This window comes from Drosophila innubila (genome assembly GCF_004354385.1).
Source record: "Drosophila innubila isolate TH190305 chromosome 3R unlocalized genomic scaffold, UK_Dinn_1.0 2_E_3R, whole genome shotgun sequence".
NCBI lineage: Eukaryota > Metazoa > Arthropoda > Insecta > Diptera > Drosophilidae > Drosophila > Drosophila innubila.
In genome coordinates, this window is record NW_022995380.1 from 8,156,043 (window position 1) to 8,180,110 (window position 24,068).

The 24,068-nt window shown below is 36.3% G+C and overlaps 1 protein-coding gene across 1 annotated transcript; it reads right to left on the bottom strand.

The window, feature by feature from the left end:
• Nucleotides 1-1,209: 1,209 nt before the first annotated feature.
• On the bottom strand, nt 1,210-23,625 carry LOC117791873 (5-hydroxytryptamine receptor 2B). The gene is made up of 9 exons (XM_034631784.1): nt 23,532-23,625; nt 23,254-23,426; nt 12,522-13,682; nt 8,568-8,792; nt 8,308-8,506; nt 7,190-7,681; nt 3,542-3,898; nt 3,188-3,484; nt 1,210-2,155 (listed from the first exon to the last, which is right to left on the bottom strand). The coding sequence occupies exons 3-9, from the start codon at nt 13,567-13,569 to the stop codon at nt 1,969-1,971; spliced, it is 2,805 nt and encodes a 934-aa protein (XP_034487675.1). The 5' UTR covers nt 13,570-13,682; nt 23,254-23,426; nt 23,532-23,625; the 3' UTR covers nt 1,210-1,968.
• Between the last annotated feature and the right edge of the window lie 443 nt (nt 23,626-24,068).

The window sequence follows — 24,068 nt, forward strand, 5'->3', positions numbered from 1 at the left end:
TGCCAGCGGGGCAATCAATTTCATGCTTGCACACACTTTTTCGTATTTACTTTTTGCCTTGCATCTTTCTCCTATCATTCCCTTCACTCATGCAATTTAATTGTCTCCCTTTCTCTGTCTGTCTCTACTTTGTTGTTGTTTTTCCGTGACGCCATTTTGTCCGTGCACTTTGCGGTTGGCGTCGCTTTAGCTCTTAGTCAACAGCTCAGTGTGCCCCGTTGGGGCATGCAACACGAATATTTCATTAAATGCAGACACCTCGTCCTCTTACTAAGTATCTCTCGCCATTCCATCGGTGACTCTGATTTCTGGTACATTGCATTTTACGCTTGATGTGTGGAGAATAACTAAAATGTTCGCTTCTGTGATCATAAAAGCATTTGAATTGCATTAAAACCCATGGCAATAATGCAATTTTCATAGCATTTTCGAGCTGTAGACATGTGTGAGGTTAAACCTCTCTCCCTCGGGTTGACGTAACTTTTCCAGCTGAAAGTAAAGTTAACCGTTTCCCCCATTTTCATCGACTGACGGAAACTGTTTGTTGACGAGCTGCAAAGCAAACGACACAGAAATCAGTTGTGTGTGAGTGTTTGTGACTTAGAACTCACACTCACAGATCTTGATTAGATGTGCCTGAAGCGTGACACATGCTCAACAGTCAATACCCTTTATCATTGCTCCTGTCATTCTCAATCGTTGGTTGATCCATCAAAGACAAATCGGATGAGTTGCTTGTCACTAGCAAACTCATATTTAGTAAACAATAAGAGACTTTACAAATAAAACAATTTGCAGTGATATACTATATAATATATAGGATAATATATGTATCGGCAAAAATAATTTCTAGATATACATCTATATCTATATTTTTTTCTTTAAATCAGCGATTTTAATCATTATTGGGTATGTTTTAAGAATTAAAATTAAAAGATTATTTGTAATATTTATTATTTTTTTAACCATATATTGATTTATTTTGAGTTATCATTTACAACTCGAAATGTAACCATTATTGTTTCGCACAATAATAAAACTCATGAAGTAATAATTATATCTTAAGTTTGATTTTTTTCCTCAAATTTTAATATAAAAATAAAATTCTAAGAAAAGCAATTATTTTATGGGTTTTTTTTTTTAATACTCTTACAAGTTTAAACACTTCAAATACCCCCTTATCAAGTATTAAATCAAAATTCAGTTTGATTATAGAATATAGCAACAGGACATGCCTCTTGTTAAGTAGTTTATTGAGCAATTTAATTTATTCATTAACTTATAGAATATGTTGACGTTTCAACAAAATACTCAAGTAGTTTTAGCTTATAGTAGTTAGCTTATACACTAACATTGAATGAAATTATAGAATTTTATCATTGGATTTCAGACAGTTTTTGGGAATTCTCTTAGGTTATACACATATCGTAATAAATTCTATTTTCAGTAGAGCTCCAACTAATTCGAGTGACTAAAAAACACAGCTAGAAGTTAATAACAAACACTTACACAACTACGCCTTAGAAAGCAGCATAGCTTAAACTAATTCTATATAGTATTCAAAATAGTTTTACTATTCATAGTTTCGGTTTCGTTTTTTTTTTTCGAAAATGCTAAGGTTTTAATTACAGTTGAGTTTGCTTAGAGCTACAAAATGGCGGCATGCGAAATGACAGGTACAGTCACACCTAATAGCTAATACAAATACACACAATATCTCGCACTCTCATGCTAATGATATGAAGGATTTATCTAAGTATAAATATGTTTGTCTAGGCTATGTAGTTATCAATTATTTTTATCGAACTTTCTTTGATTATTTTGAATGAATCACCCTGTAGTTTGCATTTGATTACGCACTTAAAAGTGCAGTTTGAAGATTGCCGCTTTTTGATCTCCTTTCCCAATTATTATTTGATTATTTGCAGTGTTTTATTAGCGTGGCCCATAAATTCGTGTTCGGCTTGTTCAGCACTCGTCATCTGTGATTGTATAACCGCCCCGGAACTCACTCAGCGGGGTCGCATTTGTCGTTGATGGTGTCATCAGTGGAGCACCCTGGAAGGAGATGGCCAGCGGAAGGGCCGAGGGGGCACACAGGCTAAGTGCGCTCCTTCCCTCGGTCACGGAGCGATAGCGCAAAGGACGACCCGACCTGCAATGAATAGACGACGTCGACATAATGTTTGGTTATTTAAAGTATAAAATATGGAATGTTTTCCGCATGGGCACATAAAAGGGGAATTTTGATCATAAACATTGGGAAACAGCTATGAATTGTCTAGTCGAGTGTGTCCGATTTTCAGTTACCCTATCACCAGTTGTAAAGCATCCCTTAACACGAGAATAAAGAAATTCATACATATTCATTCTTCACAAACATGCATTATTACAAAATCCCATGAACAACTGAAACTTGGAATCTGATGGTATTTACATAAACAGAAATTCATAATTGCAAGTGAAAAATTAAGTTTAGAATAGCATATTAATAGAGTGTCATACGTTGTGACTGCATTTTTAAATATTTAGCATTTTAAATGTTCACATTCACATACATCGTTATAAATCATAATTGTTCTAAATTAAATAATTTTCTAAACTATAAGCTAATCTTTTTTTGCGCTATTCAAAAATTCCTTTTATGTCTATTCGTTCCATTTAATAAATTTCGATAAGCACTTTAATGACATACGTCTAATTTTTATGTAACAAACGATGGCATTAAAAGTCTGTTTACGCGTATTATGTACATTATAAGACACACATGAATAATAAATAAATGATAAAGCATACCAAGATGAAACTAAAATAAATTTTATAATCTTTTAATTAAGCTAAAACTTTCACAGCAAAAGATTAACAGCTGTCGGATTTAGTTTTTTTTACTTATGCGCTTTTCACATTTCACATGTTTCGATTAAGTACAAGCTCGTAGAATACTAATCGCAGTTCATTTATCAACTAGTGTACTTTTTACACATTGCCAGTTTGTGTAATAAATTGCATTGATTTCATTGCCAAATACGAGAAGAATGACTGAAAATCAATCATACGTCACGTTGCACATCAATCGCTTTTACAATGGACAGTGGCAGTCGTGGAATTGCACTTTCAAAGTGGTTGCTAACCACAATACAATTGATTACAAATGGGAAACCACTCAACCCCCCCTTGCTGCACTTACCGCTCACAGTTGCATTTTAGGAGACGAATGAAGGCTGCCCGAAATGTGCGATTGAAGATGGTATAAATGATCGGATTGATCGTTGAGGAGACATAGCCCAACCAAAGGCAAGTATTGACCACATGTTCAGGCACCTGGCACTCGGGACAGGCGGCAAAGATGATGTTCAGTATGAAGAAAGGCGACCAGCAAAGCACAAATGTAAAGAAGACCAGACCCAACACCTTTGTGGCCTTCTGCTCCGTGGCCACAGCATTCGCTGAGAGACTGTTGCGTTTGGTGCGGCTGTTGAGAAAGCTGACAAGGGAAAATGAATTAGTTGGGGACGGCCAAGGGAATTGGCCAAATACTCACCGCAAATTGAGTGTGGGCGTGGCAACACGATTTAAAGCAATCTTTAAAGGACGCAGCTTGTGGCGTCTCTCCTCATTCGCCCTCGCTGTTGCCGCCGTCGTTGACAATGTTGTCGTCGTCACCTGCTCCAAAGGATGATTGCTCTGGCTCTGTATGGTAGCTATGCTGATTCTGCTGGAGCCAATGCTGCTGCTGCCTAAAGCATTTGTGCAGCTCGTTGTCGCACCTGTTACGCCTCCACGTGCTTCGCCTCCTCCCCCAACATCTCTGCTGCTGCCGCCACCATTTCCATTTGTTGTGTAACCCAATTGTGGCTGGGAGACGCTCACTCGCACCGAGGACCGTCGATTTGGATGACTGTAGAGGGGAAATGTGTCGTTTAAAGGCAATCACTTCGCATATTTTGATTGTATTTTACAGCTACGAGAACGAGTACAAGTACTCGCATTTGATATTAGATTTAGGTCTTTTGATTGCGGCCCCTAAGCGACAATGCAACAGTTTATAAAATTGAGTTTTATTATGATGTTAGCAGAAAACAACTTGGAACCAAATGAAACAAAATACTTTGATTTGCTCAGTAAATGAGAAATAAATCATTCTAAAATGAATGTTCGAAACTCTTGACTTAAGCATGTATTTTTAAAGAATTTATTTAGATTATTATTATCAAATGTAGAAAATATGCAGATAAAAGAAGCCTAAAATATTTGATCTAACTTAAAAAAAAATATTACAAAGCCTCGAAAATCGAAATTAACGTACTTCTGATACTTCTGGGTTTTTTTCTGTGTATGCAAAGCAAAGAATAATAATATGACTTAAACTTTTTCATCAATTGAGCTTATTTAAATATGATATACTGGTCGATTTATTTTAGTCCGATTGTTTCCTATTGAGATATATATTATTAAAATAAATAATTTGTATTTTAATTAAAGCTTAAAACAGCTAAAAGTATCTCAATTTTAAAATAAAGTAATTCCCAACTTCATTCTTAAGAATATAGGCTAAAATAGGCCTGAAAGCTTAAACAGTTAGTTGATAGTTCAACTGCATTCCTTAAAGTATATAAAAATGTATTTGCAACTTTCTGAGGACAGTTGTGACTATCGTGCATTCCCTCGCCAGTTGCCAGATTGCCAACAAATTTCGTCTAAAAGCACTTTGAGACCGTTGCAATTCAGCAAATAAAACATGAAGTTTTTCAATTTCTGCCCAGGTGACAGGAAGCAGGACAACTAAATAAGTGCCCGAGTGGCGTCAAATGTCTAACTAATAATTTGCAAGTGAAAATAAAGTGAGAAAGTTTTTTGTATTCTGTATTCCTCTCCCCCTCTTTTTTATTTGGCTAAGGGCGGCAGTCACCTGAGCTACCTGTGCAGGAGGGTAACTTTTTTGGGCCTGTCTCATTAGAAATTCATATATTTATGCGCCAACTTGTTCGACACAAATCCAAGGGTTGCGCACGAACGTGACGTACAGTTGAGCAGGATCTCGGTCCTTTTTTTTTTGGGGATGTGGACGTGCTTAACTCATGGAGTGACTTTGACTTGAAGCAGCTTTTAACTCTGCTTGATATGCAAAAATTTTACGCTGCTGCATTTATGGAGAAAGCAAGAAGAACAGAAATGTTATTTGTCAAATTGCAGTGGTATTTTTGGCTGAATGAGGATTGGGCCCCTTTGTCCTTTTTTGCTCAACAACATTGTTGCCTCTGACGTTTAAGGACTTGTGAACTTCAGACTTCACTTTTGGCGCCAGCTCCGGCTTATGTTGTTGTTGTCCACTTTGCGGTTTCCTTTTTGTATTTAATGCGCTATTTATTGTCGCAGCATCAGTAGCAGCAGCAGGAAAAGCATATTTTGCACTTGCAACTCACAATGTGGCAAGCAACCCGCAGCAACAGCAGCAACAGCAGCGACAAGCAGTTTCGTGTTTTCTGTTTTCGGTGCTGCACCACATGACGTATGAGTGATTTACGACACAGTGCAAGTGCTTGCAAGGAAATTATGTATACGCCATGTTGTAAGACACACTTGAATGTGCATTTAATTGCAAGAGCATGCGTTACAGATTGTTTCGTCTTGTGTAAGGAATTAAGGTGGATTAACGTGAACCATACTGACATGTTAAATAAGATAACAAATTAATAATATTATTATTTCATTTGCAATTCTAGCTTTTCATCTTGCAAATATGCTGTCCATTAGCTGTCACTTTTACCCAATAATCGATGTCTCATGCCTTTCTTTTGGGACAAGCTAAATCCATGTTTACTTTATTTGAAGCCGAATGCAAACAAATGAAAATCATTTGCCACGCGCTTGGCCCAAAACTTGTTACTAAACAACGAAAAAAAAGGTAAAGGTAACTTTTCAAATGGAGCAGGACAAGTCGAAAGGCCAAAACAAAATAAAACTCAATTTGTTTTTGTTTTTTTTTTTGTCTCAGACTTAAATTCAACTTCAACCTTAGGCGAAAGACGAAGCCAAACCGCTTTGCACTTACAAGGTAACTTATGCAAATTTTCTTAGGAAAGTAGTCGGAAAAGTTATTTGTTATTTGGTATTTTTCCCTGGCTGGCATTCTGGGGCCATGTAAAACAAATGTAATAAATTTAAAAGCTTGTATGCTCAGCTGATAATAAACCTATCCTCGGGTTACGCTCGTCTTCTCTGGACATTTGCCAACAACACACATTCACTCAAACACACACACACACAACCACTATAGGTAAAAGTGTATGTGTGTCCCTATTACCTAAGGTAGAACAATGTCATGGGGCATGTTGTTTGGTGACCATTTTGTGGTTGTGATTTGTCATTGCCCGAATAAATGAACTGATTGCCATCTTTGTTAATGAGCTTCCAAGACCATTTGATGTCCAATTTCATGGACTGCTTTTATGGGTCAAAACTGTCTTGCATTGCGGTTTTCTCTTTAGCTGCTGCTGATGACTTTGAGATGATAATTCACAATGAGCTTGTAAATTGTGACTGGTACATTTACCTTTGTATTAGCAGTGGATTTAAATTTACATATTTAAGTATTTTAGAAATAAATGCAGAGTTGAAGAGGAAACTAGATAGATCAATAGAAAGATTTGGTTCTGTTTGATTAAACTAGCTTAAAACGCTTGAAGAAAAGTTTAACAATATGTTTATTCCAGGTTTAATATAGTCCACTGTGATATTTGATAAATTTGTGTAGTCCTATCAGAAGCAACATTTATAGCTCCAACCAAGTTTAATATATAGAAATAAGGTGGAAGCTGATACAAATTAATTATATACGATTAAATAGCGTAGCAATAATCGAACGAAAAAAAAATTCTGGTTTTTCTTTTCATTTATTTATTTCTCTCTAATTTCTTGCTTTAATGAATTTAAAATCAAATTTAATTTGATAAAAACGAATTGAAAACAAAATCAAGTCCAAACTAAACACACTTCGAACTGCGGAGAATTCAATTAAAAATATCGAAAAATGACCAATAATTCGTTCTGCACTTAAAGTTGGGAAATTTAATTAAAACCTAATGCAATTTGCGAAAGTTTTGCGTCATTTGCATATAGATTGGACAGAGAAGTGCATCGCAAAAAAAAAAAATGAAGCTAATTAATGCTTCGAGTAGGTCCAATTTACCTGTCCATGAAATTGGGATTGCCGCTGTGTTTGCGCCAGAAGCTGCTCGTTTGCGTCTTGCCACACGATGAGAACGATGTGGATGTAGTGGATGTTCCCGGAGTCGGCGTTGAGGATTGTCGCAAGATTCCGCCGCCGGCAAAACGGAAACTACTGCGCCCAATATTAGTCACATTTCCGTTGCCTCCATTGCGAAAACTGACGCTGCCGATGCTTCGGTTGTTCGTTGTTCGTTGCTGCATCAATGGCCTTTCCGCGGGCTCATTGTTGTTGCCACCAGCAGTGGCAGCAGCAGCAGCAGCAGCAGCATCAACACAACCACCAGCATGTCTTGTTCTTGCTCCCGCTCCAGTGGAGTCATTGTTTAAGTTACGATTGCTATCTCCCATTGCGAGACATTTGTTGTTGCCGTAATTATTGCTGTTGAAAATGCTGTGCATCTGCAACTGTTGCTGACTGTGCTGTGGTCGTATTGTGAAACGGCCTCCCAGTCTGGATGGTTGAGAGGAGAGATAAGAGAGAGAGCGAGATCGATGGTTTGGTTAGTTGCTTGCTTGATTGGGTGTTGCCTTCTGATTGAGTTAATGCCAATTTAATGCGCATGACAGACCTTTGATTGCTCTTACTCAGTTCGTAAGCTTGTTGATTACTTCGACCTGAAAACTTATAAGTTTCGTGCCAGATATGAGACTATCTTTTGTTGTTGCGTTAGGTAAAGTTATGGGTTAAAGTTCAATCAAGCACATACTCGTACAATAGTTGCTGATAAGGTAACTGATCTAAGGACTTGCTGATTGAATTAAATAGCTGGCTGCATTAAATACTACAGCTGATTAATACTCTGTATTCAATTACTCATACGCCCCGTTGGCCCGCATTTGAAAGACCTGTTTGAAGCCATTTTCATTTGTGTATAATTTATTGATATTGATTTGTGGAGAAATCCAATTGCTGCTTCTGCTGCTGTCCATTGACCATTTGGTGGCTGGTCAAAGGTGACACAAATCTGAGAGCGTTCCAATGGCGCTACTAATTGCATTTGTGTTGCTTGTGTGTTGTAGTTGCAGTGGTGGTAATGCAAATGCAAATGGAAATGTCAAAGTTTTCAATCCACTTACCGACGGAAGAGCTCGCTCTCCGGATGCTCGGCTGCGAATCGTGCCTTCTTTCGGAGCAGAGGAATGGTGAGTGCGTATGTGGATACCATCATCAGCATCGGTATATAGAATGCCACCAGTGAGCCAAAGACAAAGAATGCCCGATTGTTAATCACACACACATTCGGCTGTGGCATAATGTTCTTCTCATTCACCAGACCTACGGACAACAGACAAATAGCACAGCAGGACGTCGAAAAGTTTAATATATATTTACTTACCCAGCACCGTTATTGAACTGGACACCAACATGGCCATGGCCCAGACAATGGCTATCTTAATGCCGGCCAAACGCTTTGTAGAACGATGTCTCGAGCCCAATGGATTCCGAATGCCCATATATCGACCTAGACTGATGAAGCACATGTGCAATATGCTCGATGAGCAGGCGAGCACATCGCAGGTGACATAGACATTGCACCACGTAAATCCAAGTGGCCAATATCCTGCAAATGGGTAAAATTTCAAACAGTCAGTTGAAAGGGGAATTTCACTGATTCTGCTGCTATTGAAAAGCGCACGGAGATCAAAGTTAATTGAAATGGGATTTCACAATCACAAAACGAAAGAGGGAAAATGGATAAGCAAAAGAAACACAATCAATGGGAATATGCAGTAATACGAATAATGATGAATGACATGAAACGAAAAACGGAATAGTTTAGATGGATTTTTGTGCATCATGATTCTCAACGTGGATATGTGTTTTTATTTTGAATAAGATAACGGCTTAAAAGTAAAGTTAAGTACTTAAATGTAAAATGTATTTAGAACTGGGAGATTTAACAAGCAGATTATAAGCATTTTGCGGTAAACGAGAATTATAGTAATGGATTAAAATTGAAATATATTTAATAATAAATATGACAATAATTGAAACTGATATAACACATATTTTATTTGCATTTTTAATCATGCATCATTTTCATTTTAAATGTGCATTTATTGTTCAAATAATGTTGTAACGTGTTCACAAACAACCCCTTAAAGTTCATAGGTCAATACTAGTCTAGTGAAGTGAAATTAAGTGTTCATATTTAGCATATTTCCAACAATTTTCTAAAGTGTTTCTATTCTTTAAGATACACAAATGTTAACAAGACTTCATTACTAAGCATTCATGAATAACAATTATTTTAAATACAAACAAGAGTTATTTCATAACTTGAAGTAGGATTTAAGAAACATATTTTGCATGATATTTAACTTTTTGGGGTAGTCGTCATTGAAACGTAATTCTTTTTGTTTTTAGGTATTACATGTAAAACAGCAATTGAATACACTTGGAATGAGTAAGCACAAAATTCTTTTGCATTGCATACTTATTGTCAATGAATTTAAATTCTAACAGAAGTGTTTGCAGAACCTGCCTCTGTCACCGGTTTGAGCTCAGCCATAACAATCCGATCCCAGGGAATTTGCTTAACCCTGCAATGCCGATGCCCAATGGCAAACTCAGTATTAATTAGTACAAATTGAGCTTAAATGAGTTGATGCTGCTTATTGTTACACGCTATTAGACGCACTGCGTGGGTTTTTGTCGGCTAATTGTATAGCACTGACGAGTACCGACAGACAGGCGAAGAGGGAATGAAACAGACAAGCACAGACGCGTCCACTTGACACACACATACACTCGACACACGACAGGGGACACAGGAAGGCGAAGAGTGAATAAGTCCGGACCCTCATGTCGTATTTAGTTTTATATGCTTGTCACTTCCACACACATTAACACACGCACACACATACACATATATGAGAGCGCACACACAAAGGCATCAAAAGCTGAATATGTATTTATTACGTATGCGACATGTTGTCCGCTGCTTGGGCTCAAGTGCAGAAGGGACTAAACTGACGAAGCGCATAATTCGATTGTGTCTGCTCATTTAAGATACCCTATAATCATTTATTTAGCTGGCAAAATACTTAAAATTATAACAACTACAGAGTATTTATCTACTATATTTACTATATCTACTAATACTTTTTTTTCAAGAATATTAGCACAAATGATGACCATAGAGACCTAAAGCTGATTGTATTGCCATAAAATTTATATCTTTTTAATGTGCGAATTTATTTAAGATTTGAATTTGGCTTACTAATTTTATGGCACAATCCAGCTGTATTTTATTTTCAAGCTGCTATCAAAAAATACAACTTTTTGATGCCAAAGCAGAAGCCAAATTAATGTCAGCGCAGAGAGCACAGTAGAGAAAAATAAGAAGGAAGCAGCTAAAAAATACATGGATACTAATACAAACACAGCCTGAATGTTTCCTGTTGGCCAGTCTACAGTTAGGTATAGTTGTTTTTGTTGCGGCTAAAACCACACTTAAGGCTTTTAGTTACATTTAGTTTGCTGTTGTCGTTGTCGTCGTCGTCTACAAGCAACTTGAGCGTGAAAACAAAGACCTTGCCCTCTGACCCAGCAGCGACAGCTGAGGAAGCGGCAAACGAAAGTGGCACAATGAGAAAGTTGCCACTGCAGACTAGAAGGCCGCTTGCCACTGCTAAAAACTGTTGCATAAAGCGTGGCACGAGCAAAGTGCAAACCAAAAATAAACAAGAACTCGCAAAAAGAAATATCAGAAATTAAAGCAACCGCCAACAGATATATATGATTAAGCTAAGGATACAAAGGATGCAAAAGGATCTACTTGGTTGTCTCAATAAGACTTCATAATAAAGCGCAGGCTAAAGCACAAATTAAGCTCAGTCATGTGGAAATATGGCAATGACTTAAGGCAACTGATAAGCGAGCCCTAACTACTTTTATTTACTAAATTATAAAATAGTTAAAGTAGACTACATTTAAATTTGGATCCTTTCAGCCTTATGCTGCTGCTGCTGTTGACTGAACCTCTAATGTGTTAATAATAAAATGAAATTCGCTAATGTTGTTAATGTGGTTGGTTGGGAAACAAACCACTAAGTACACACACACACACACACACACAAGCACACACAGATGGAGTTTTGCTTGCTCTATGGGATTTTAGTGTTTGAGGTTTTTGGTTTTGGGGTTTTGGGGTTTTTGGCATCATGCGAGAGCCCAATTTATGTGTTTGATCTGTTCATGCTACGTTAAGCTCTGTTGCACAGCGGAAGACAGATGTTGGCGGAGCCTTATCTCTGCCACATGCAAATTAGACAAGCACGAACATGTTCATAATACTGTTTACACATTTAACTGACAAAATGTCAGCTTTTATCGAAATCCACAAATTTAAGTTAGTTGTTTTTTGAAAGCGTTGATAATTTGGATGTACTTAAATTCCATAATTTCATGTACTTTATTTGTTTTGTTATTTTAGCAGATTTTTAAATAGTATTGCGCATTTCCAATTACACAATTCTTAAGCTTAAAACATTTTTGATAGGTATCAACATATTATTTTAAATTTAAATATTTTTTTAAATTAAACTAATCAAAACTAAACTATTCTAATATCAAAAAAAATTATTTTATTATTTTATAATTAACTGCAAGAATATTAATATTTTTTAAAATAATTTTTGGAGTAATATTTGCAGCTTTTCAAGTGTACTATGCGCTAAAATAAAGTAGTCCTTAAAGTATTTTTAATAATTTTCTAGTAATAATTTTATTTGAATTAATTGCTTGAGATTAACAACTGTGCAATATTTTTATTCATTTTATTCATCATCAAAAACTTTAATTATAATCCTGCAGTTAAGAATCTTACATATTTCTTATTAATAACTATTTTAAATATAGTTGCTGCTTTAAAAAAATGATTTTTAGGTATTAAAACAATGTGTTTAATTTTTTTTCATTAAAAAAAATCCTAAAAGCTTACGGAATGTATAAGCTACATTTATTTACGACCTCAAGTCGCCTGTGCAATAAGTACAGCTATTTACTAAGCTATTATAATATTCCGAAATAATTGCACACAGTTTTTACCACCGTGCACTCTACAACTTTAAGAGGCTTAAAAGCAAAAAAAAAGTGGAATGAAGAAACTCAAAAGATTGCATTTATGCGAACACGATGTGGGAGCGGAAATAGCTAGTGGATGGATGTTTCATGTGCTGACAAGGACTTTGCTGGAATAATTCATGCACAGTGCAATACACAGAGGCAAGGACTTGATACTTGGACTGAGGTGGATGGCAAGTGACTGGAGAAGATAAATACTTACCTAGAAATGCTGGAATGGCGCCCATGGGCATGACAAACAAACTGACGAGCAGATCGGCAATGGCCAGCGAGAAAAGAAAATAGTTGGTGACATTTTGCAGCTTACGATCCAAAGCGACAGCCAGACAGACAAGTATATTGCCCAGACCTCCAGCGAATATAAAAAAGACCACGAAGAGGAAAAGCCAATCGTAGCCATGTGGCGTGTAGTCTAGAAAACTTCTGGTTATGACAATGTCGCTGCCAGTGTCTGTTGCTGCTGCAGTCGTTGTCGTGGTTAGAGCCGTGTCGCTGAGCGTGTAGTTGGACAGTATCATGTCCAAGCTGGTGGTTATATTGCTGACACTCTCGTTGCCAAGGCCAGTGACACTGTCGGCCAGTTCGGTTAAGTTCAGCCAAGACCACAGGACATCGCCCGGTTCAGTGTGATAGTCGAACACTGTTGTCGCACTGGAATTTAGACTCGGGCTCGAGCTCGGAAAATTATTTGCCTCCAACTCCTGCTGCAGTTGGCAAAGCAACGTTTGGTTGTCCTCCTCACAGAGCAGACGTTGCCGATTGCAGCTGCAGGCATTAAAACTAAGCGTATCACTCACATTATCACTAACGGCCTCATTGATGGCCAGTTGAAATTGCGCATACGCCTCGTGTGGCGGCCTCAACAGTTGCGTCTCTATCGCACAGGACGTGTATCTGGATGCCGTCTCCTCCATCTGCTCCGTCTCCTGACTGAAAGTGTTACATGCATAAAATGCTTTCTCCTCGTGTTTATCAAATGCTTGCAAGGTACATTGGAATGTTGTTGTGCTGTTGCTGTTGTTAAAGTTGTTGCTGTTATCGTCTGGACTATGGTTCTTTTCGGTTGCCTCGCACTTAATGAAAGGCTGCCAAAGTTTGTGCGGCTGTTGTGTTTGTGCCACACGACAGTTGAAGTCGCGTGTGGTAAATGTGAATGTTGTTGTTGTTGCTTCTGTTGCTTCTGTTGCTTCTGTTGCTTCTGTCGTTGCTGCTGTTCTTGGTCCATGACCAGCCTCTCTTTGCATCTCCATTTCATTCTAAAGCTGTGTGTCGTGCTCAATGACAACAACAACTTGTTAGCCAACAGTCGTTGTTGTTGTTGTTTTTGTTGTTGTTGCTGTTGGTTTTATTGTCAGTTTGAGTGCTGCAAAGATAGAACATATTTATTTTTATAAAACTTAAAACAGAATAATAATAAACTAGCAAATCAGAGAGATTTTGCCAGAGGGATGCCACATTTTCTAATTAGTCGCAAATAAATGCTTTTTCAAAATGTGTCCGACATGTTTTGTGGTCGTAAACCACAGAAAATCCGTAACAACTTTGTTTAATTAGCAGCCGAGGATGGAAATGCAAATGTATAATATGTATACGAGAATGTAGATAGTGTATGCATATATATGGAATGTTTTTGCATGTTTGCACTGTCCTGTCAACAGTTGCAACACGACCGTCTACCAGCTGTACTCAATGGTCTGCAGTTGCCGTTGCATTTGCAGCTGCCACAGCGTCAATGTCGCAGCTTCCGTCGATGAGACTGTCGCCTGTGAATGGCATTTCAACAAAAGAGCAGCTCTCGGTGTTTTCTCTATGCATTGACGACAGCGGCTTTTGTTTGCCGTTAGTTTAAACTGTCAGCTGTTGGCCATCTGTGCCACACGCGGCTGAATGTGCAACACCCACGCGCCTAAAATGCTTTTTGTTTGCATTGGCAGCTTGGATACTTGCGACCCTTCGCTTTCACAGATAATGAGTTCACACACACACACAAACACCCACACACATACACTCCAAAATAGATAGTAAGGCCCTTGGTACGCCCACAATTTTAAGACTGTCAGCATAAGGGGTTAATTAAAAATGCGCGATGCCGCACGAAGATTTATGCAAATGTTGCAGCCACAGCTGCGTGGCACAGTCACTGCCACTTCTGCGCCACACTCTGTGGCGTGCCCTTTAATAAATTTCAATTAAATATGCTTAAAGTTGGCGAACAAATTGTGTCACAGCGTTTTCAACGTGTCCAATAAACCAGTGCTAAAATATTGTTGTAATATTTTTTGATTACAAAATATTTGCCAAACTATTTTCCATACACCAAGTGTGGAATGACTATGTGGCAGAGTGGGGAATGTGGAGTGAATATGGCAGGCATGCCACCCAAAGGAGAGCCGCCAAAAAGCGCATTCAGTATGCAAGTGATTTGGCCAATCAACCGCAACAAAGGCAGCGTTAGAGTGCTTGGGGGTGTGGCATGCACAACCACACCATCAACAGCAACAACATTCACACACCCACACATACCCATACTTACACACACGCACACACACACACACACACACACACACACACTCTAGGCAACCCGACATTTGCAATTTGGCGTTTGGTAAAATGAAAATTTTTTTATGCTTTTGTCAAAAATGAAAATAAATGGGATGCACTTTGTTCGCCTTTCATACACTAGCCCAAGTTGAGTGTATGAGAAAATGCTTCCGAAGATTGCAACATAAAGTAAAATTTTAAGAATGAACATGCTTACAATGAACACAACGAGTATGGTTAGAAATTATCACAAAAGATCTTTAGAGAATTTACATGCAATGCAAAAAATTGTTACAATTAATTCAAAAGTGAAATTGGAAACAAGAATAGGGAATAAATGGAAAAAGAATAGAAAAAGATATGCAAATAAAATATTATGTGTAAGTCTAAGATAATTCTACACAGAAAGCAGGAACTATTCTAAAATTCAAGTTTAAATTCTTGACTTTAACATTTTCTTTTTCAGTATGCATTCTGGAAATTTTTTGGTAAATTAATAAAATATGCGAAAAAAGCAACTACTCAACATTAAAAAATTGAAAGAAGCTTCAAATAAACTAAAAACATTTTATAGAACCCCGAAAATTAAAATCTTGCTAAGTAAAATCCTATTGGAATAAAGGATTTTGTACTTGTTTTAAAAAAATCTGAGATTACCGATTATCTGTTATGTGGATACTTATTAAAAAGTTAGCTTTGTAGTATGATATGATAGTTTTGTTAAAATAAATTAGCTAATTTTTCATTGAAATAAAATAATAATTCTTTATTATTAATATTTTTGTATGCTGCTATTATTATTTTAAACTGATCAAATAGGGCTCGAGAATGTCTTGTAAATATCTTTTTTTAAGTCTTTAATTTTCTTCTAGTAAGCTCGGATCCAATTGTTTTGATGAAGAAATTTAAATTAAAGTTCCTAGTAAAATGTCTTCAATTGTTGACATTTACCACATTAATGTTAATAAAAATCGTTCATATTCAATAAAGTTATTTATAAAAATGATATACTAATGTTTATTTAACAATATCATAAAAGAAAGTAATTTTCATTTATTTTTGATTAACTATAACTAAAAAAAAATGTAGCTTAAGAAAAAAGTTCGAAACAATTTCAAACAATTTCTAATACTTGTAATTTCACGAAATTTTTTGAAATTAGCTTACAAACAGTTCGGTGTGCTGAGCCATTCGATTTACAGTTATTTTTGTTAGCCACAACGCGCAAGAATAATTCGCAATTTCGGTTAGCAGCTGCCAGTGAGAATTATTTTGATTGGATTTGCGCTCCATTGCAGCAGAATAATCGCGGGCCGCGAGAAGGGCGCCAGGTGATCTGGTGACAGCCCCACCCAACTGGACCAACAACCCTTGAAAGCTTGTCTGCCTATAACAGATGCTCTAAACATGAGAAGTTATTTTGTGGTCGCTAATGCTCAACTCGTATGCATGTATAATGTGCTCGCTTTGACAGCCCTCTGCCAACTTAATTTAAGTGGCGACCACATTCATGTGCTTAGTTTCCTCATCTCTCCATTCTATTAAGCTTCTTTCCATCAGAGTTACGTATACGTATCGTAGGCAACAGCCAACCCTTTAATATTGTCGCTGTCCGGCTCACCAACTACTTGGCCTGTTCTGGTTTCAGGAATTTTTCTTTCTATTTGTTTATTTTGTACATACTCGTATGTGTCTATATACGTGTGAGTGTGTGTGCATATGGCGCTTTAATGAGTCGCCGTCAGGCAGTCAGTCAACGGCTTTGCACCATGCGATGCGACCAACTTTTGTTTGATTGTTGCAAAATGGCTGTTGCATGCCGAGACAAAGAGCCTAGGTGGAAAAGGAGATGCGACCGAGGAGGGTCTGAAACTCGTACTAAGTGAGTATGTGTCACTGTGCACTATAGTGGCACAAATTTGCCGTTCTGGCGAGTATGTGTGTATGTGTGAAAATAATGATGTACTCTTTGTCAACTGCAGTTCTTTAGCAAATCAAGCTAAAATTCCAGAGAAAGTGTTGCCGGAATTCGAAATAACGTAAGCAAAGTGTTGACTCGTTTCTAATTTAAGCGACTATTTATTTGGTTACCCATCGAAATCGCTAAAAAAAAAAATTAGATTCCAATAAAAATAGTTATAGTCCAAAAGCACAGAGTAAACTTGTACGGCTAACGATGCGTATACACAATATTTGCATGCGCTAAACTTAAAGAGAGACTCCCAGCGCAGTTATAAAAAAGAAAACTATAAAAAGTCATTTTATAGTGGGACACTAGATAAAAAAGCCCGTCCAAAAATAACAATGAAGAGAAAACTGAAAACTGCAGCGAAACAGGAAAAATAATATTTGCATGAAACACAATATTCGTTGATACTTGTAGCTTTTTTTTTCTATGTATCAACTTTGGTGAGTTTGTCCAGCTATCGAGAAGCAAGTTGAGCTGTTTGGAATATCTAATCAATAGGAAATGTATCTAATCGCTTAGCGAATAACGATCTGAATGTGAAGATCAATTGCGCGATCTATTTGCTTGAATTATTCGCAAAGTTGTTGAAATCGACAATTTGCCCGCCATCTGTGTTGACATTGTATTGTGCTTGTTGTTATTGTTATTGGCGTTTTCACTCGTGTGTGCCTTAATTTGCGGTTAATTATGTAATTAATTATTAACGGTGCGCTGCATTTGCGTTTGCGGTTGACTTAAATTTCAGCAGCTTACGAGTAAAGTGCACATTGTCAACACTTTATGGTCATGTTTAGTTAGTTGCTATAACTACCTACATACAAAATGTTGTCGACACGCCCTCGGCCACGCCCATGACAGCCCAACAGTTGGCTTCAATTACACAAATAAATTGCTGCTCATTTGGGGACCGTAACGTAAAGCTCAAACTCATCAGCATTAACACTTTGCTTGCCCAAAAAAAAAAAATGAAAAAGAAATAGGAAAACACAAAATGGTTGCAAATTATTAATAAAAGACGTCGACAACAACAACAAGTATATAGCTTAATTGTAACTTGTCCAGGCGTTGTGATTTGTCAAAAGTGTCGCCGCTGCGCCAGGACTCATCAATTATACACTGTCCGACAGTAAAATTGCTGAGAAATTTGTGTGAAAACTTCATTAAGCGACGCGTCGCCCAACAACAACAACAACTACGATATGAACAAGATTGCAGACAGCCGCAAAATGCTAGAAGATACTTACACAAACATAAGTATAAAGATGAGAATGTGAGGCTTCCTCATCAGGCTCTGCTTCTTCTGGCTTCCACTCTATAGCCTGCCTAGCAAGCAGTTAATGAAGAGAAATGGCCAAAAGTGTTTTATAAATGTTTTCCCTTTCATGTTGCTCTGAAGCAGACAAAATTCTAGCACACTTGCGACTTTCGGACGTCTGGATAGTATTAAATATATTGGGAATGTTTCTTTAAATTATGTACCTATCTTTTAACAAAAATGATATTAATAATGTATCATGAAAGATATTTAATACTTTGTTTCATATACTAAAATAATTGCTACAGTCTGCAGTTTATTATTTAGATATTAATATTCTACTCCTGCAAATGTTGGAACTTGTAACTTAATGCACTAGTCATTATTATATTTTTTTTAATTTAAGAAAATACTTTATTTAAAGAGCATACAAAATTCGTTATTAGTTGAGCATGCAAGTTCTTTGAATGTGGTTATTTGCTATTGCTTAAGCACATTACTTCCTGCTTTTGTTGTTGCGGTTGTTTGCGGAAGTGAGCATCGATAAATTTTCGTTTTTTACTTGTGTGGTATTTTGGTGCTTTCTTGCTGCCGTTGTTGTTGGTTGTTGAATGTTCTTGGTTGGCTGCTTTGGTTTGGCAATAATTTTCCTAATAACTTGTGTACTTTAATAGCGATGCCAAGCGAAAGATATGGAATGCCACCGATGTCGACAATATCTTAATGAATATATAGACGATATAAGCTGGGCTATGAATCTAGCTGCCAGTCAATTATATCACAATATTGAGTTCCACTCAGTATTCGGAAAATCAAAAGAATCATTAAAAAAATGACAGTCAAAGAGCTGTCGACATTAAAATATCTTTATTTATTTCTTGCAATAGAAATCAAAAATATTACAATAAGAGAGAAATGAGTGCAATTTGCAATGAATTAAGTCATCAAAATATTTAAATGCTTTTGTGAAATTCGTATTAAATTTTATTGAATGTCAGCGGTTTGGCTAACTTGTTTAGCTAGTCGCAAATTTAATTAATGAAGCAAAAATGCATTTAATTGAAACAACTATTTGTCAAAGAATTTTGTTTTTAATGCTACCAATTATTGTCTTCCTTTTCAGTTCATTTTGCATTGGTGTCAAATTGATTTTGAGCTGACAGAAACTGAAATGCAAATACAACAACAAAAATATAATGCATTTAATATGCTAAGTGAAAACTCAAATCAACTTGATGTTGGCTAGTTTTTCCATCAACTCGATCAAATCACATCAAGAGTCCGATTTTGTCATTGGTGCTTCAAATGCGTTTATAGCTAGCTGCACTTGACCTCAACTGTTTTTGAGGGGATTGCGGGTGACAGGGCGCGGTTTTTTCCACATCTGAATATTAACGATTTAAAGTCTGACAGCTTGAATTTAATTCGAACAATTTGCATAACAATTAACTAGTTTATTTACTCTTGATAGGCACTTGGCCACTCTCATTGAATCTCTGCCTAACACAAAATGATTTCCCCTGGCAACAAATATATATTTGTTCAGCACATTTGGTTTGTTCCTTGAACCACAAATTGAAACTAATTTATTATGTGAGCATGTTGTTTATGGCTGAAAACTTACAACCGCTGTGCAAATTGGACAGCCACAAAAACCGCAAGAAGTTGCAATGTGATTTACTAGCAACTGCAACTTGGAACACAATTTAGAAACGTGCCATAGTGTTCCACACTTTCCGAGTACATTTAAATGTCAGAAGAGATACAGGTTGTTGAGAAAATAAAACTCCAACAAAATTCGTAAAATATTTAGATATACTACACCTGTGTTTCTCACCTTATCAATGAAATCCCGATAGGTAAGTGAAGTTAAAAAGTAGTCAAAAAACAGGCGAATAAACACAAACATTCACTTAGCTATTGTTTGCAATTCATTGACAATGACAGGTCTGCTTTGTGTACTCGTATACCCGTATGCTCGTACATACGTTTGCAGCATATTCGACAACATTGCTCATACGCCACGTATTTAACACACAAAAACATAGCCCATATCGACGCTAGCTCGTTTTTTTGTGTGTTGTCATTCATGTTTTTTCCCTGCTTTTGATTATATTGCTTGTTGGCAGTTAGCCAAGGTTAAAAAAACGGAATCAGCAGAAAGTGGAATATGCATGCATTCAAATATTTAGCCTAGCTTTGGCCCTTTCGTCGCCAGCATTCAAACAAACACATAACATAGTACATATGAGAGTAATAAATTAAATAAAATGAAATGATTTATGACATTACAACACATACATAAATACTTACGCATACTCTTATATCTACGAATATAATATTTAGATTTACTGGCAATTAAATTGCAATTACAGTCATTAATTGAGCAATCCAATCAATTAGACTTGTCACATTCTGTGTGGTTTTGATTTGATAAATGAATAAACTGATTATAAGTAACAGCAACAAGAAGGAGACGATTTTATCGGTGACCTTTATATTATTCAGCATTAAATTTTGCGTAAGATATTGTTATTTAATAGAGGCTACATCTCAAATAGTTAAAAAAAAAAATTTTATTTATTATTTATGATGAAAACTCAGAAGGTCTTTAAAAGTATAGAAACCTCTAAATAATTATAAATTGATGATTACTTTTCAAATAACTTGAAACTTAACAGCAATATCTAGAAATAACTTTGGCTATAAATATTTTGAAACGTAATAAAAATATTTCTCGAAGAGTTCAGTTTCTTGAAATTTTCTATTGCTATGGTCTTTTATTTATTCCCTTTATTAAATTTTGCCCGAAAGTAGAGGAAAAGTGTAATTCTGTTTAGCTACAAAAGGTAACTCAGTTAAAATCTATTAAATGAAGAGCACAATAAATTTAAAAGATTATAGAATTGTATAAATAAAACATAGTTAGCAATGACAACAATATTAAAGAGTATCTATTGTAAGAATTGTAAGTCTGTATACTTATGTATGTAAAAATATTACAAATAATATAAACAATATTTATTTATGTTATTGTTACAGATGTTTTGCGTATGTATGGTGATTATTTGCAGCCATATAAGGCTGCAACTGGCACGTGCAACCCCCTCGCTTCTTCCTGCCGCCTTCCCCGAGTTCTCCCCTGCAATTACCTATGAATGTGCTCAGTGGCGGTATCTTAATTGTGCTGTCAATCATTTTGCATATTTGCACAGGCAAAATGTTTGATGGTCATTGCGATGGTCAGCATACGCATAGCAAACCAGACAACAGCAACAATCATTGTTCGCACAAAGATAAATTTAAATAAATAAATAAATAGTATATGGAAGTAGTAATAAATTGTGCATAAAGTGGAAAAACATGCGAAGATGTTTGCTGTTTGCGTGCGTCAAGTGGCCAGATAAACGTGGCCAACAACTTGACAAATCGTCAGGAGAAAATAGTTTGTCACGACAAGGGGAACTTTCAATGGTGATTGGATCGTGTGTTTGTTTAATTCAATTAGCCGTTGAACTATAATATTTATGGCTATTCGATATTCATAACTAATTTGCACGCTCTTCAATTAAATGATAAGCCATCAATTAACCAACGTTAGATCGTCAGAGATCTCAACGCTAAATTGGCATACGAATTCTCACAATTACTCAAAGTCAACATGCAAGACGATTAATTACAGGCATCACTTACTCTATTGAGAGGTCCACCTTGTTGTTGTTGATTTCGTTAATTTTAGCATTTGTTGTTATTCTTTCCATTTGTTTTGATTTTATGTTGTTTATGCTTCACTTTTCAAGTCAAGTCATCTTCAATTTCGATAGTGTCTAGCATTAAATGTGTTCAATATTGCACAGCACTTAACCATCGACCAGTTTTACTTATAGGCGATTACGATAACCATATAGATTACGATTACGATTGCGATTACGACTAAATTGCTCGCTGGCAGACGTCTTGGGGCGCCATGAATGAAATAAATTTAATGCAATATGCCTAATGGCAAATTCCGCAATTGATGTTGGATCTTTGATATACGAATATTTATTTACTTGTACACGTATATATATTTAATACACGAACTCGTTAAAAGATAAATCAACATATGTGGCGTATAAATTCAATTGAAATATGCCCATGATAAATGTTTGAGTTTATTTTTATTTATTTTTGCTAACTGCAGGCTACACTTAGCATGTTGATGATTGGATATTCAAAATATTTACGAAATTTTATTGTTCACAAAGTGAATAAAATATTAAGTAGGCGACGACCCGTTGAATTTAATTAATTGCGCACGAACAGTTAAATTGCACTACAACATTCTTGTACATCGCTGTACATTGCTGAGGTCAAAAATTTAGTTGAAAACAATTATAAAATATGAAAAATATTTTGTAATTTAATTTAGTTTTATAACTGCTTTTCGTTCGTCACTTAATACGTACTAAGTTTTATTTGCACAGCTTGCCAAGTAACGTACTAACCTAACTTACTAACCATCAAACCTATTATGACTTCTGGTGGCAACACTTGTGACACAAGTTGCGATAACTTCTATGCCTGTTGCTGACAGGTACTTAAACATCCAAGCAGCAAAACAGCAAAGCCAGCTTGGCTTAAAAACTTGAGGTAATCAACGGCATTTTATGTTGATTTGCCACTAAAGTTTTACTGGTTCCACTTATCTTAAGGGATCTTTAAATAGCTTTGCTTTTTCCTTAATGACAGTCCAGCGATAAGTAGTGTAGATACACACTCTGACACCTTTCACAGGTGTCATTAAAACTTTATGCTTAATAGTTTAATTTCCTGACAGGACCTTTAAGAAAATGCGTATAACATGCTCAACGGAAACGGAAAGAGAAGCAAAAATACCGAAAAACCTCAAGCTCAACCAAAATGCTGCTAGGACATTAAAAAGGCAAACATTTGATTTTGGTTTCGGTTTTTGGTAATAAATCTCTGTCTGACACGAGGTATGCCCCCAAGTGAGAAGTGTTTTTGTTATTGTTTTAGTTTTTGCGTGCGGACAGTTGACTTATTTTACATTTTGGTTTTTCTTAACAGATAACCTAGCAAACAATTTTTCAGATTCTCAGCTTTCCTGAACTAATGAAACATAATACCATACGAGTATTTGCACAACATTGTCTTTAATATACGCACCTGCTACTCGTACTCGATTCCCTGTAGTGTGTGGTTGTCGTGTTTGGTCTTTCGTTTCATTTCCTGCCGCATTTAAAACTTGACTTCCTTTATCATTTTATGCTCGTGTTATTTGCCTTTCCTTAATTGTTCGTGACTTTGCTTCTACCTTCTGCTACTGGCAGAAAACAAAGCTAGCGAAACAATTTACATTCATATAATTACGCAATCATCAGTTAGGGAATGAGTCAGAGAGGGGTAAAGTGTGAAGGGTGAGTGAAGGACACTACGATGCTTACTCTAGGCAGGCGTTGCTTTGATTTCGCTGACTTCCTTCCGGCTCTCCCTATTTACATTACATTATTCTTATTCTTCTTTATTTTTTGTTTACCATCTACTTTTTTTTATATGTGTAAGCATACACACACGCAGACACGCAAACACTTGCAGTTAATTTGTAATTAATTTACATTTCAAATTGTTTCATATCATCTAACTTGTGTTTCTTTTTTAAGTTGTGTTGTGTTGCTTTTTCTTGATTAACAACCGGAGCACGTGTTGTCCATTTAGCTTAAAAACTTGCATAAAACTATTGTTAATTGGGCAGGCTATGTTTTTATTGTCCTACTGTACACTCCTGTCGTTTGTCATTTGTCTTAGAACTTCTATTACTGTTGTCTGTTTAGTGTTAATATTCTTGAAACTAAAATCTTTGTCTCTCGCGAAAGTCTATTTCATATACAATCCCATTAAATATATATATTATGCATAAACTATTCTCTATGACTTGCAGTTCATAAAAAAGCTTGTGGTATATTCTAGGAATTGCAGTCGGT